Below are 12,152 nucleotides of genomic sequence, written 5' to 3'. Positions count from 1 at the left end.
AGAGAAAAATATGTGTGATTTACTACTGTTTTAAAAAGGGGGTCTATGAATAGATATATATCTATAATAGATATAGATATATGTGTTTGCATCTGTCTTAAAAAGGAGGGATAAACCATACTTATCCTTATTTTTTAAAAGCTGCTGATGGGCGCCTGGGTGCCTTCGGCTCAGGTCATGATCTCAGGTTCCTGGGATCGAGTCCCGCCTCAGGCTCTCTGCTCAGCAGGGAGCTTGCTTCCCTCTCTCTCTCTCTCTGCCTGCCTCTCTCTCCATCTACTTGTGATCTCTCTCTGTCAAACAAATAAATAAAATCTTTAAAATAAAATAAAAGCTGCTGATGAGGAAAGGAGGGAACCAGGGTTGGGGAGACACAAGTCAAAGGTGAACCTCTGACTGTACCTGTTTTTTAGATTTGACTTTGGAACCATGTAGATATTTTCCATCATTACAAAACAAAATACATAAAATGTTACAATGTTTGACAATGTTTACCAAAATTTTTAAATTTTTCCCTAAAAAGTTTATACTATATTTAGCTCCCATCATTGCTTGAGGAGAACTCTTTTCTCCCATACTTCTGCAACACCAGATTACCATCTTTCAAAACTTTGCCAGTCTGATAGGTGAAAAATAGTTGGCTACTTTCATCTTTGTTCCCCAATGACTAGAGCAGTTAAGCATCTTTTTATTTATTAGTGCTTTGTATTTCTTCTGTGAAATGCAAGTTCATGGCTTTTCTTGGTAGGAAAGATTTTTTTATTGATTTGTAAAAACTCTTTATATGTTGTAGATACAATTTTCATTTGTTGATTATTACCAGGTTCTTGACCTCATTTCCAGTTAAGTTGTTCAAGCCCTTGAGTATAGTAGCTGGTTGTTTTTCTCTTGTCACACAGTACAGAGTTTTATACAAGAACATTATGTATGATACATTTGAAATGTTAACATCATATTTAGAGTAACTTGGACGATCATTTCCTAGACTATTCAAGTGCTGGACCTCAATCTGTGAGCTCTTTGGAGTGATAGCAGTTGTGTTTTCTTTCCTTTTTAAAAATTTCCTGTGGCTTATTACCATGGCCTAAGTGGTAGGTGGTTGGTGAATGTCTGCTGAAGTTGGTTTTTGGTGAATGTATAAACTAAATTTGATTGTCTTTGAGTTTGAGACTTTTCTTGATTTTTAATGATCCATGATGATCATTTTTATGTTTGGTTCAATTGAGAATCTGAACGAGTCTGCCCTTTTTCATGAAAAAAATATATATGGTGAAAGTAGATTTTTGGAAGTTTGTATAGTTGTTAGTGTTTGTCCTTTGTTCATTGCTCTATAGCCTATATTTCTTGTTTCTTTCTAGGTCATCACTCCGTGTAGGAAACTCATCTTGTGTGCCGATAACAGGAAGGAAATGGAAGAGTGGATTGCAGCCCTGAAGACCGTCCAGAACAGGGAGCACTTTGAGGTCTAGAAAGAGAAATATCCCTTCTTATTGCCAACCCGTTAATATTCTGCCGTTGAGCATCAGCCATGTGTGGACTGAGCCGTCTGGCACTCACTTTCTCGCATATTCCTGGTAAAATTAAGGCTCGTTCCTTGTCCTTTTGGCTGATGCTGTTCTCCTCTCCTCTCTTGGAAACTATTGAATCCCATTGAAATTACCACATTCAAGGATGTCGAAGGGACACCTTATCTTTGCCATCCCTCTTCTGTTCTTGCAGCCTACCCAGTACAGCATGGACCATTTCTCAGGGATGCACAACTGGTACGCCTGCTCCCATGCGAGGCCGACCTACTGCAACGTGTGCCGGGAGGCTCTGTCCGGGGTCACATCTCACGGATTGTCCTGTGAAGGTATAAGCAGCATGGTACTCTGCTGGGAAACGTGGTCTGAGGTTGGACCTGATGAAACCTTAGAAACTCTTGAATGGTCCCCACAAATCAGTCAGTAGGAAGTAATTTCTGGGACTCCATCCTTGTTTATTTTACCTACTAAGGAGTCTGATAAATTATTTTGTATTAGTAACAGAACAAAGTAAAAGGTGAAGTAGTGGTAATGAGACACCAAGAGGAAACATGAAGAACACAGAGGAAAAGAGGTTACAAATCTGTGCTCCCCGAGGTAGGTATGTCCTTCAGTAAACTGAGCTGTGATAAACCCATTAAATGTGGTCTTCCAGACCTGGAGGGCAGCTTACAGTGGCGCACAGAACAGAGGGCAGGAGTGGAGGCAGACCAGTCCTGGACCCTGGGCCAGTTCCCCCCCTGCTCCTGTTCTTGTACTGCCTGTGAGGTTAAGAATGGTTTTAAATGGTTGGGGGGTGCCTGCGTGGCTCAGTTGGTTAAGCATCCAGCTCTTGATTTTAACTCAGCTTATGATCTCAGGGTTGTGAGATAGAGCCCCATGTTGGGTTCCATGCTCAGCACAGAGTCTGTCCCTCTCCCTCCCTCTTTGTCCATGCCACACCTTCCCCGCGTGCACTCTCACACTCTCTTGAATTTAAAAAAAAAATTTTTTTTTTAAGATTTATTTATTTGACAGAGTAAGAGTGTAAGCAAGGGGTGAGACAGAGGGAGAGAGAAAAGCAGACTTCTCACTGAGCTTGGAGCCCAGCATGGGGCTCTGTCCCAGGACCCTGAGGCAAACCTGAGCTGAAATCAAGAGTTGGACACGTAACCGCCTCAGCCATTCACGTGCCCCTAAATAAATAAAATCTTTTAAAACATGGTGGAAAAAAAAAGACAATTTGGTGACATAGAAATCCTGTGATTTTTAAATTTTGGTGACTGTACTTGCAGCATGGTTCGCGGTGGCACTCGTGCTGCTGGGCAGGGCTGATGAGTCTGGTCAGAGCCCACATGCAGTCCCAAGAAGCGGACGCCTGCAGTCCTGGATGCTGGTCTCACTGTGCTCAAACTCTGCGCGTGCCCCCGCTGTGTCGTTTACAACATGTTGTGTATTCAGTGTTCGTTCCCAGCGGTCCTGGAAGAGCAGGGCAGGTCGTGATGGACTGCCTCCTCAAGCACGGGGAGCAGCACTGTGCTGAGCGAGGCTCAGGGTCGAGGCTTGACGGTCCTGCATCTGTTCTCTCACAGTATGCAAATTTAAGGCCCACAAGCGGTGTGCAGTGCGCGCAACCAACAACTGCAAGTGGACCACGCTGGCCTCCATCGGGAAGGACATCATTGAGGATGAGGATGGGGTATGCATGGGGGAACCTGACAACCCTGCACCGACCCTCTCCCCCTTATGCTGGCGTTGGGGCAGGGGGCCCTCCACCCCCACTGGCCTGTGCTCACTTCTTCTGCTCGCACTGGGTGTGGGGGGCTCGGCATGGTCCACTGCGCCTCTCAGCCTGTCCCTGTGAGTCGTGCTGTGCCCACCGGCAGCAGGAGTGGGGTGCCAGGCAGCATGCTGCAGACCCTGCCCTCCCCCTGCTTATGTCGGGGAGCAGGTCTTTGTTGAGTTATTCCAGAGCGTTTTCGCATGAGGGCTTCCTGGCCTGTGTGTGGGGCTCTGGAGACGTCCCTAGTGCACATGTCTCTGTGCTTTGCAGATTGCCATGCCGCATCAGTGGCTGGAAGGAAACCTGCCCGTGAGTGCCAAGTGCACAGTGTGCGACAAGACATGTGGCAGTGTGCTACGCCTGCAGGACTGGCGTTGCCTCTGGTGCAAGGCCATGGTGAGTGGGCAGGCTGCATGGGCCTGGCACCTGCTCCCTGTGCATTCTCAGCTGGTCCTGAAGTGCCCATTTCCGAAGTGGCAGGGAGTGTTCCGGGGGATGCCGGTGACCCCCTGTGATGTGTTTCAGGTGCATACGTCCTGTAAAGAGTCCTTACAGACCAAGTGCCCGCTGGGCCTGTGCAAGGTGTCGGTCATCCCACCCACGGCGCTCAACAGCATCGATTCTGACGGTGGGTGCCTCGTGCTCTCCTGGCTCACCCACATTCTCCCCTTCCTGGCACCAGGATGGGTGATGCTGGTGATTTGGGGATGATGTCGGGAAGTGGTCAGGCATGGCGGCTGGGGCGAGAAGATGTGCACAGAGGTGGTAAAGGAGTCTGGTGGCCGTTGAGTATGCTTGGACGGGAGCTGGTGCACTGTGCTCTTCATCTGCTGGCTTCCATCGAGCAGCAGATGTGAACCAGCATGCTCACCTGCACCTGCTCCTCTGTCTAGGTGGTAGATGACGGTGTATATTCACAGGCCTTGGTAGAAGGTGGGAAACTGGGGTATGGATCTTAGGAACTAGCTCCTCCAGATTGAGAGCCAAGAGGGAAGGACAGCAGTGAGGTACATGGTCTTTCTGAATTTGAGTCATGTAAGCACAAAGTCAACTGCCTGGGACCCCCATCCTTCTCCATGGGGAATGGGGATGGGGAAGATTGTTTCTTGATCTCTCTGGCTGGTGACTGGGCACGCACGTGGAAGTTACAGGTCTCTTGCAGGTGTTGGCTGCTTTTTTATATGATGGGGCCCCTGCTGGGCTTTTGGACAGCTTTCTCATTTTTCCCTCTCCCTTTCCATCCTCACATTCAGGCTTCTGGAAGGCCACGTGCCCTCCATCCTGCACAAGCCCACTGTTGGTCTTTGTCAATTCGAAAAGTGGCGACAACCAGGGTGTGAAGTTCCTCAGAAGATTCAAGCAGCTGCTGAACCCTGCCCAGGTCTTTGACCTCATGAATGGAGGACCACACCTCGGGTAGGAAGCTTATAAAGTCGAAGCTTATAAAGTCTTGGAGTTCTAAAAACGCTTGAAGATAATGCATTGCTCGTGAACTAAATGATTCAAAGATACAGACAAATTTAAATAAGAAATAAAAATAGTCTCTGTTGAACAGTGAGTAGAGCTGCTTGTCTCTCTAGCTTTCACGTGTGTCTTTCAGTTGTACAGACACACTTTGAAATTGGTTCCCTCCTGTTATTTCCTATCACAATGGCCTGCTTTTCTTGTCTGTCAGCATGGGCTCACGCCAGCCATTACAGGTCCTCTCGTTCTCTGTAGTGGAGCCTGGGACAGAGGAGGCTGTGTTTCTCCAGTGAGACTCCCAGTGAGGTCTTCATCTGGGGGGGCACAGGAGGTCTCTTATCTCACAGGTACCCTGTACTTACAGGGACCATGACGTGTGCTGCAGACATGTGAAGCCCAGTGTGTACGGCAAAGTAATTAGGCCTTTCTCTGTTAGCTGGGGATGTGAGGTGTGTTCTTTTTCCTTTTGTACATTGTGTAGTTTGTGGAGAACATTTGCTGCTGTAATGAACTGTTAGATTCCTTGCTTGGCAGCACCAGTTCAAGGTAGGGCTCTAGGAGGTGGCCTTGCCTGGAAGGGAGATTGTCCAGGATATTTGCTGTGGAAAGAGCTTACAGAATGTGTTCTCTGGTGTGTTTTGGCCTCGGAGGCTCTTGGGAGTTGTGTTGTTCTGGAGCCGGGTGTTGCTGGAGCAGGAGCTTGGGACCCTGTCAGGGGAAAGGAGCATGCCCGCTGGCGCCCTAGGGGTCTGGCATGTCGCTTTTCCTCATGGGCAGCAAGGCCCCGCTGGGAAGCAGTCACGGGTGGCAGCTTGCTGGCCTGGTCCTCAGAGGCCATGCTCCACGCATTTCTGCACATGGACTGCTCAACTGTTAGTCTGTGTGTGGGATCACATTCACTCTTGGTTTGAGAGTCTTAAAAAAAAAAAAAGTCATTTTAGTTAAAAAATGGAACTAGTGGTAGGACCATCACAAGCCTTTGATTCCCAAACTGGGCCTGTAGACAGCCGGGGGTGGGGGGCAGGTCATTGGGTGGGGCAGGCCCTGCAAACCCCCACCCTGCCCTCTGCAGTCGGCCCTAGGAGTTCCCTGGGGACCAGCCCCCTGTGGGAGCCCCTGTGGAGATGCCGTGGGTGTTGGTTTAGTAAGTTCCCGTTTCTGGGAAGCAGCCTTGACCTCCTGCAGTTCACCACAAAACTTGGAAGCGCTGCTTCATTTTCCTGGTTCCCAGTCTGGATGTGTCCCATCTTCTCCAGAGAAGGAAGGCCTGAGAGAGACCAGTGTTCGCAAGAGAGCATACGTGGCCATTTCTCTCACAACCTGAAGGTCAGGTGCAGTCTTGTTGCTTCAGGCCCTCAGCCCTGCTGATAGCCTCAGTTTTGTGCTGTGTCACTCATCCCTGTTTGTTTTGTGAGGACTTCCTCTGGCCAGGACTCTGTGCCAGATGCAAGGGCAAGTAAGGTAGGGACCTTGTTTTCAGGGTGCCCAACACACAAACGGGTAGTCAAGGTCACAGAACAGGACAGTCTGTGGCGTGAACAGGGCTATGTACAGATTGTTTAGGAGCCCAGGGAAGGGGCATACAAATGAACTGGAGAGTCTCTTAGTCTCTCTGCCGAGCTGGCACTGGAGAAGAGTTAGTGTTCCAGTGGCACAGAGGGAGGCGGGCAGCCTGGTAGGCAGAGGGCGCTCGTGTGCAGAGAGGGGAGGACATAGTGGGGTGGCTGGGAAAGCTGTGGAGCTGGGACAGGTAGCAGGCAGCTCCGGGCGAGAGGTTTGAACATTCGCTGGAAACAGGTGGCAGCTTCTTTTTTTTTTTTTTTAAGATTTTATTTATTTATTTATTTGACAGAGATTACAAGTAGGCAGAGAGGCAGGCAGAGAGAGAGAGAGAGGAGAAAGCAGGCTCCCTGCTGAGCAGAGAGCCCAATGCGGGGCTCGATCCCAGAACCCTGGGATCATGACCGGAGCCTAAGGCAGAGGCTTTAACCCACTGAGCCACCCAGACGCCCTGAAGTGGCAACTTCTAAAGCTAGACAGTTAGGGTGCCGGGGAGGCTCAGTCAGTTAAGCATCAAACTTTTGATCTCAACTCAGGTCTTGATCTCAGGGATGTGAGTTCAAGCTCCATGTTGGGCTCCCGGCTGGGTACGAAGCCTATTTAAAATAATAAAGCTAGGGGCGCCTGGGTGGCTCAGTGGGTTAAAGCCTCTGCCTTCAGCTCAGGTCATGATCCCAGGGTCCTGGGATCGAGGCCCGAGTCGGGCTCTCTGCTCAGCAGGGAGCCTGCTTCCCTCTCTCTCTGCCTGCTTGTGATCTCTGTCTGTCAAATAAATAAATAATATCTTTTAAAATATAATGATAATAAAGCTAGACACTTGGCAAGACTTTTGGGAAGGTCATGCTGGTGGCATGAATTAGAGGGGTCCCTAAGGAGATGTGAGGTAGGGAGGAGGCTGCCGTTCTCTGAGGAAGGAAGCTTAGGTCGAGGAGGTTCCTGTAGAATATGGAGTGACATGTTCTTGTAGACGGGTGAAGTGTTTTCCTTCAGGAAAGCCTAGAGGATATCATTCAGGGTCATTGGTATCTGTGTGGTACCTGAAGCCAAAACCCAGAGAAGGCCTCTCAGGAGGAGGGTGAGGAATGAGCAGAAGGCTGTGGTGTTCTGAAGGGACATTGTCTGTAGCAGGTGCCCAAGAGGAGCACAGGAGGGAGATGGAGACAGATTTGAGGGGAACTTGATGAGGGGAACTTGATGGATCTCATACCTGGAAGGGAGGGGCAGTAGTAGCCTAGCTCCTGAGCTATGTGAGTGAGGGACAGTGGGCACAGAGGCATGGGTGGGCAGCCCAGTGGGCTGAGCCTGAGTACACCTGGGCTCTGGCTCCCAGAGGCCTATTCACAGTGGGGACACAAGTCAGCCGAAAGGAGTGCAGGTGGGGCCTTTTGGCTCAGGACTTGATGACCATCATTTGTCCTTTAGAATGGACCTCATCTCTTTGACATTCTCTTTTCTCTGCAGCTTACGCTTATTCCAGAAGTTTGATACATTCCGGATTCTGGTTTGTGGTGGGGATGGCAGTGTTGGCTGGGTTCTCTCTGAAATCGACAGCCTCAATCTTCATAAACAGGTACGTGGCCATGTAGGGGCCCAACCAGGGGAGAGTGATGCTCTGGTTCCGTGACGCTCCTTGTCCCCTTGGCAGGGTGTGGTGAGGGTCTCAGAGGGAAGAGCGGGCAGCCTGATGGCATCACAAGGCTCAGGAGCTGTGCTGTAGGAATGGGAACATCACAGTTAGAAGTGAAGGGAGCTACGAAAGAAATTCCAGCCCTTGGAGGTCCCAGGCAGGAGTGAGTTGGGTGGGACTACCATCCCACAGCACCCCACTGGCTGCTGTTGGGTAGTGGTAGAACCTGCTGCTTGTGGGGAGAGAGCAGAAGTAAACGTTAGGTCACAGGGTTCACTGGACTTCATGTCTCTCTTTGTTTTTTTTGTTTCTTTTTTTTGTTTTGTTTTGTTTTGTTTTGTTTTGTTTTCATTGCTATTAAATTAAAAATAGATTTTCCTGTTTGGAAAACAAAAAAAATGTTCATTGATTTTCCACTTTGCTCCATCATCCTCATTCCCCACCCCCCCAGCATTAACCACTGCCACTAACATTTCAGTGACTCTCTTTCAGACCTTCTGTCGACATGTATATATAGTGTAAGATATGATGCTGTTTTAATTTAAACAGATTCACATTACACATGGTCCTGTTACTGTGTTTGGCCTTGTGCCGCTCGGCTGAGTTCACTGAGCATCAGTAAATAGAGAGTCTTGCGATGGTTTTCCATCGGCGGAGCTGTGTGGCCCAGGTTGTCTTGCCTCCCTGCTCTGTGCAGGCTGTGGTTGCTCTTGGTCGGGGCTGCACCAGTTTCCCTTCCTGATGCTGCAAAAGCTGTCCCTTCCCCTTCACTGGCTGTTGCTTATCTTCTTAGTTTTGCCTAAGTAGACAAAAAAGGTAGGCTTGATTTTGATTTCTTCAATACTGATGAAATCAAACATCTCGGTTAACTATGAATTTTTAGGTGTTCATGTTTTTTTTCTAGTTTTCTGTTATGATATTTACCTTTTTAAAACATTTGATTTCTAAGAATTATTGTTATATTAGGAATATAAATTTCTCATTGGTCCTATTTTTCCTAGTTTGTCATTTGCTTTCAACATAGGTTTTTCAAATCTTCAACCTGATTTGGGCATGTTTTTCAGAGATGTAGCCTTGTCTCCTGACTCTTAGTGTGGCTGGTCTTAGTAGGTGGGTGGACTTCTCTTGTCTCTGGTGAGCCCTGGGCCCGGGGATGATGCGCAGAGGCAGCCCATCTGAACCCGGCCTGTGCAGGTGGACTGCTCCGCTCAGGCACATACTGCCCCCTAGTGGTGAAGGTGAACTAGTACACTTGGGTCTGGGATTATTTACAAAGTTCTTTATCAGGAGCCAGGAAGCCATGGAGGCCAGTCATCTCCTTACATCCATTCGGCTGAGTTCACTGAGCATCCATCTCCTTTGGCTTCTCTGTGGCACTTGGTCCTGGTCACTCCCCCAGTTGCCTGGCTTCCCTGAGATCCCACCCTCACCCTTTCTCTGTTTCTCTTTTTCCTGGCTGCCCTCTGGCCTGCCTCCTTGCCTTAGAGTGCCTTAGGCCTGGCATTTTCAGCACAGAGCCTACTGCTCAGCCCTACCCAGCCTACATTTCTTTCCCGGAGTCTGAAAATACCGTCCATCAGACATCTAAGCCAGCAATCCGACAGTCATTCTGGATTCTTCCCTCGCCCTCCCTCATGTTGTAGTTAATCACTGGCATTACACTCCAGTGTCTAGGCCACTTCCTGTGTGCTGCTGAGTACACCTCACCCGACCCCGGGCCTCTGTCCATCTAGGCCTCTGTCCATCTGCTCCTCACTCAGGGCCTTCCCCACGGGCAGTTTTGCACACTCACCCTCATTCATTCTAACTGAGTGTTCTTTGGTGGCCTCTTGGCTTTCAGATAAAGTTCAGACTTAACACAGTTTATTGGAGCTCCTGGTGTGGCTCCTTCATCTCTGTTACTCTGACTTCCTCACTCCTGATGGGGCAGGTGGGTCTCCTCTCCACCTGGAACACCACTGTGTCTTCAGCTTGAAGCCTGCTCCTTTTCTTTAAGGCTCTGGCACCTGGTACTCCCTGCATGGTTCTGGGCCTCCTTGTCCTTGCAGAGGACCAACTGTGCTTCCACACACTGCATGTGGAGCTGGAGACTGCGTTCTTGGGCATCCAGCATATAGGGAGCTCTCTGAGCCCAAACTGGCCTGATGAGAGTTCCAGCTGGAGGGCCAGGCCTGAGCAGTGCACACTGTCACTTTGGGGAGGGTCAGGTGGAAGGCTGGAGGCCGATGCGGGGGGTAGTGCTCAGGTTTGGTGACTAGACTGTTGATGTCCTGGCCCCTCTTTTTTGTTTTTGTTTTTGTTTTTTTTTTAAAGAAACATATAATGTATTTTTAGCTCCAGGGGTACAGGTCTTTGAATCACCAGGTTTACACACTTCACAGCACTCAACATAGCACATACCCTCACCAATGTCCATAACCCCACCACCCTCTCCCTACCCCTCTCCCCCCGCCACCCTCAGTTTGTTTTGTGACATTAAGAGTCTCTTATGGTTTGTCTCCCTCCCGATCCCATCTTGTTTCTTTTATTCTTTTCCTACCTTCCCAACCCCCCACATTGCATCTCCACTTCCTCATATCAGGGAGATCGTATGTTAATTGTCTTTCTCTGATTGACTTATTTTGCTAAGCATAATACCCTCTAGTTCCATCCATGTCATCGCAAATGGCAAGATTTCATTTCTTTTATGCTGGTCCCTGTTTTTGATAGGACTTAGAAGCCAGGAGTGAAATGACACTGGTGGTGTTTTTGGAAGCTGATCCTGGCATTAGTGAGTAAGATGTAGTGGATGGAAAGGTAGTGGGGGAGCTCAGAGAACGATTCTCTATAAAGAAAGGGACAGGATTGTGGCCAGAGCAGTGAAAATGGGAAGGAAAGGAGTTTCGAAAATTTGTATCAGAGAGATCATAGAGGATTAAGTGTCAAGATGAGAAATGGGTGTGGGAGAGGGTGGCTCAGATGGTTCTGTAATCTCTCAGCTTAGAAGACCCTCGGTGGTCTCCTGTGGGCTCTGCCTAGATTATGGGAGCCCACCCATCTTAGAGGAGAATCTCACTGAACTTAGCTGCCTGTGTAGGTAATGAGGGTGTTTAATGCCGTGTCTTCCCCTCTGTGTCCTGCCAGTGTCAGCTGGGAGTGTTGCCCCTTGGCACAGGGAACGACCTGGCTCGAGTGTTAGGCTGGGGCTCAGCCTGTGATGACGACACCCAGCTCCCGCAGATCTTGGAAAAGCTGGAACGAGCCAGCACCAAGATGCTGGACCGGTGAGTGGTGGGTGTTCTTGTGCCACACAAGGCAGGTCACCTTGACCAGGTGTTCTCAGACTGGACTCCCCAGAGAATGTAGAAATTTCTACCTGTTTGTAGAAATTGGACCTGAATGAGAATGATTGAATCAGTGTTTGCACCTGAAACTAATATGAACACTGGACGAGAATGACACTTCAGTAAGAAACATGGAAGAATCAGATCTGGGATGTAAATCCCTGCCCTGTCACTGAGAGTTGCATGAACTTGAGTATTTTACTCAGTCTTGCTGTGTAGAAGAAGAAAATCCCAGCTACCTTGCGGGGTGTTGAGAGATGGAGAGTTAATTTATTTGGTAAATTCAGCTAGAGTTTGTTGAAAAAAAAATTACACCTGATTAGGAATTCTTTTATTCTGATAGTTTCTAACTTTTCATCAGGTTATGCAGAAGGTAAAAGCAACCAGAATAGGTGAGGAACCGGGCCCTTGTGCTCGGGTATGGGGAGGCCTTGGGGTGTTGGAGAGGGCGGCTCTGCCCCTTGTGGACACTGTGAGCAGAGTCGGCCTTATCACAAGGCAGGGCAATCCTGTTTCCCCATGTTCTGTTCCCAGAAGAATCTGAGTTCTGGGTAATTGTCCTGGGTAAGTTTAAAAATACTTTGGCATCCTTTTTGAGTGAGCTACTTTTAGTTCTGAGCTAGAAGTAGGAAATCCTACTAAGCACATGCCTGTGGGAAATTGGTCTCACTGAAAATGCTTCATGGTCTTGGGAAGGATCCTGCAGTTGCGATTGACAGTGTGATTTTGAGCGCACACTGGCTGCCCTGCTGTGTCTTCTCTCTTTAAGGGAGGTGTCTGTGCCTTTGGAGCCTGTGAAATGCTCACACCTGGGGAGCTGGCTACTGGCCGGGTTGGGGGACGGTGTTGGGGAGGTTCAGCATTCTGCAGAAGGGGAACCCTTCTCTTGTGGA

At 48.9% G+C, this 12,152-nt stretch overlaps 1 protein-coding gene across 9 annotated transcripts in view; it reads left to right on the top strand.

Annotated features, from left to right (window-relative positions):
* The window catches only part of DGKD (diacylglycerol kinase delta), a 114,022-nt gene that overhangs the window by 72,468 nt on the left and 29,402 nt on the right, over window positions 1–12,152 (top strand). For all 9 annotated transcript variants that reach the window (XM_082690631.1, XM_082690633.1, XM_082690632.1 and 6 more), the window contains 8 exons: window positions 1,359–1,463; window positions 1,720–1,852; window positions 3,095–3,201; window positions 3,556–3,681; window positions 3,811–3,913; window positions 4,539–4,701; window positions 7,771–7,879; window positions 11,060–11,199. In XM_082690631.1, coding sequence (XP_082546757.1) covers window positions 1,359–1,463; window positions 1,720–1,852; window positions 3,095–3,201; window positions 3,556–3,681; window positions 3,811–3,913; window positions 4,539–4,701; window positions 7,771–7,879; window positions 11,060–11,199 — 986 coding nt within the window. The remainder of the gene's footprint in view (window positions 1–1,358; window positions 1,464–1,719; window positions 1,853–3,094; window positions 3,202–3,555; window positions 3,682–3,810; window positions 3,914–4,538; window positions 4,702–7,770; window positions 7,880–11,059; window positions 11,200–12,152) is intronic.

Source organism: Mustela nivalis (assembly GCF_964662115.1).
Source record: "Mustela nivalis genome assembly, chromosome: 11".
Classification (NCBI taxonomy): domain Eukaryota; kingdom Metazoa; phylum Chordata; class Mammalia; order Carnivora; family Mustelidae; genus Mustela; species Mustela nivalis.
This window is presented reverse-complemented; position numbering and strand designations above follow the sequence as displayed.